The 936-nt window shown below is 37.6% G+C and overlaps 1 protein-coding gene across 3 annotated transcripts; it reads right to left on the bottom strand.

Moving 5' to 3' along the window:
* Positions 1-237: 237 nt before the first annotated feature.
* On the bottom strand, positions 238-930 carry LOC105461339. 3 transcript variants are annotated; one of them, XM_011707838.1, is made up of 3 exons: positions 755-930; positions 609-697; positions 238-548 (listed from the first exon to the last, which is right to left on the bottom strand). In XM_011707838.1, exons 1-3 carry the CDS (start codon positions 844-846, stop codon positions 325-327), a joined length of 405 nt encoding a protein of 134 aa, XP_011706140.1. In that variant the 5' UTR covers positions 847-930; the 3' UTR covers positions 238-324. The 3 variants fall into 3 exon arrangements, with proteins under 3 accessions (XP_011706140.1, XP_011706139.1, XP_011706138.1); XM_011707837.1 differs by having other exon boundaries at positions 238-530; positions 609-930; XM_011707836.1 differs by having other exon boundaries at positions 609-930.
* Positions 931-936: the final 6 nt, after the last annotated feature.

The raw sequence follows: 936 nt of genomic DNA on the forward strand, positions 1-936 counted from the left end.
CGTGTGCTCTTACAATCTTTCAACGATACATCGAAAAGACATCAAAATTTCAAAATCTGTCGATGTCCTCTGATGAAATGCACGCGTTGATATGTTCTGATGGTATTGATATCAATTTGATATTGATTTGATATTAGTTTTCTCACTGGTAAGACCACTATGTATTAAGTCTAGAGATGTTTTTGACTGCGTGTGAGATTTTTTTTGGAAACGGTAAACGTGTTAATTTACCTTTTGTACACGTTTTGCATGGAAAAACGCCCTTTACAGTCCATAATTCTTATTCCACATGCCATTGACTTACTCTCCAGTAACTTGATTGCTTCAGGGTCGCGGTGTCCAAAACGTCGATGCGAAGTGTGTATACAATTTTCGTATAATGTTCACAGTCATCAATGCCTTTTGTATACGGCACAGTTTGAAGAGACCATTTACAGCTTCCGCAGTTCCAACGACAGTGTTGCCATTGATTATTTCACAGCGATTTTCAACGAAATTCACACGCAATCCTCGCGATGTGAGTGCGCGTACTGAAAGAAGATTGCAATCTAAATTAGGCACATATCGAACGCCTTTTACTATTACACGCTTAATATCATTATTCTCACCGCAGTAAAGTGTAATATCTCCTGTTCCTTCAGACTTCGTCTTTCGTCCGTCAGCTAATCTTATTGTTTCACAGACATCTTTGTTAAACCTGTCATAAAAAGCTCTGTTATTAGTTAAATGATAAGAAGCACCTGAATCTACGTACCATGCATCTCGTTCACCTATACTCGTTTTAAAACAGAAAAGTCCAGAATCGTCGTCGAGTTTCGATGATTCATCATTGAAATTTTGTGGCATCCGTGTAACGATCTTTGCAGTTTGCTGTTTTTCAATACCAATATTTTTCAACTGCAACTGTGCGAGATACTTATAACATTTTTCTTGTAC

This window comes from Wasmannia auropunctata, unplaced genomic scaffold (assembly GCF_000956235.1).
Source record: "Wasmannia auropunctata unplaced genomic scaffold, wasmannia.A_1.0 LD292719.1, whole genome shotgun sequence".
Classification (NCBI taxonomy): Eukaryota; Metazoa; Arthropoda; class Insecta; order Hymenoptera; family Formicidae; genus Wasmannia; species Wasmannia auropunctata.

What these genes read in the sequence shown, in the direction of transcription:
- LOC105461339 (XM_011707836.1), bottom strand. Translation starts at nt 846, where the DNA reads ATGCCACAAAATTTCAATGATGAATCATCGAAACTCGACGACGATTCT. An exon ending in AGATATTACACTTTACTGCG is followed by an intron (nt 549 to 608) that starts GTGAGAATAATG and finishes TGCCTAATTTAG; the next exon opens with ATTGCAATCTTCTTTCAGTA.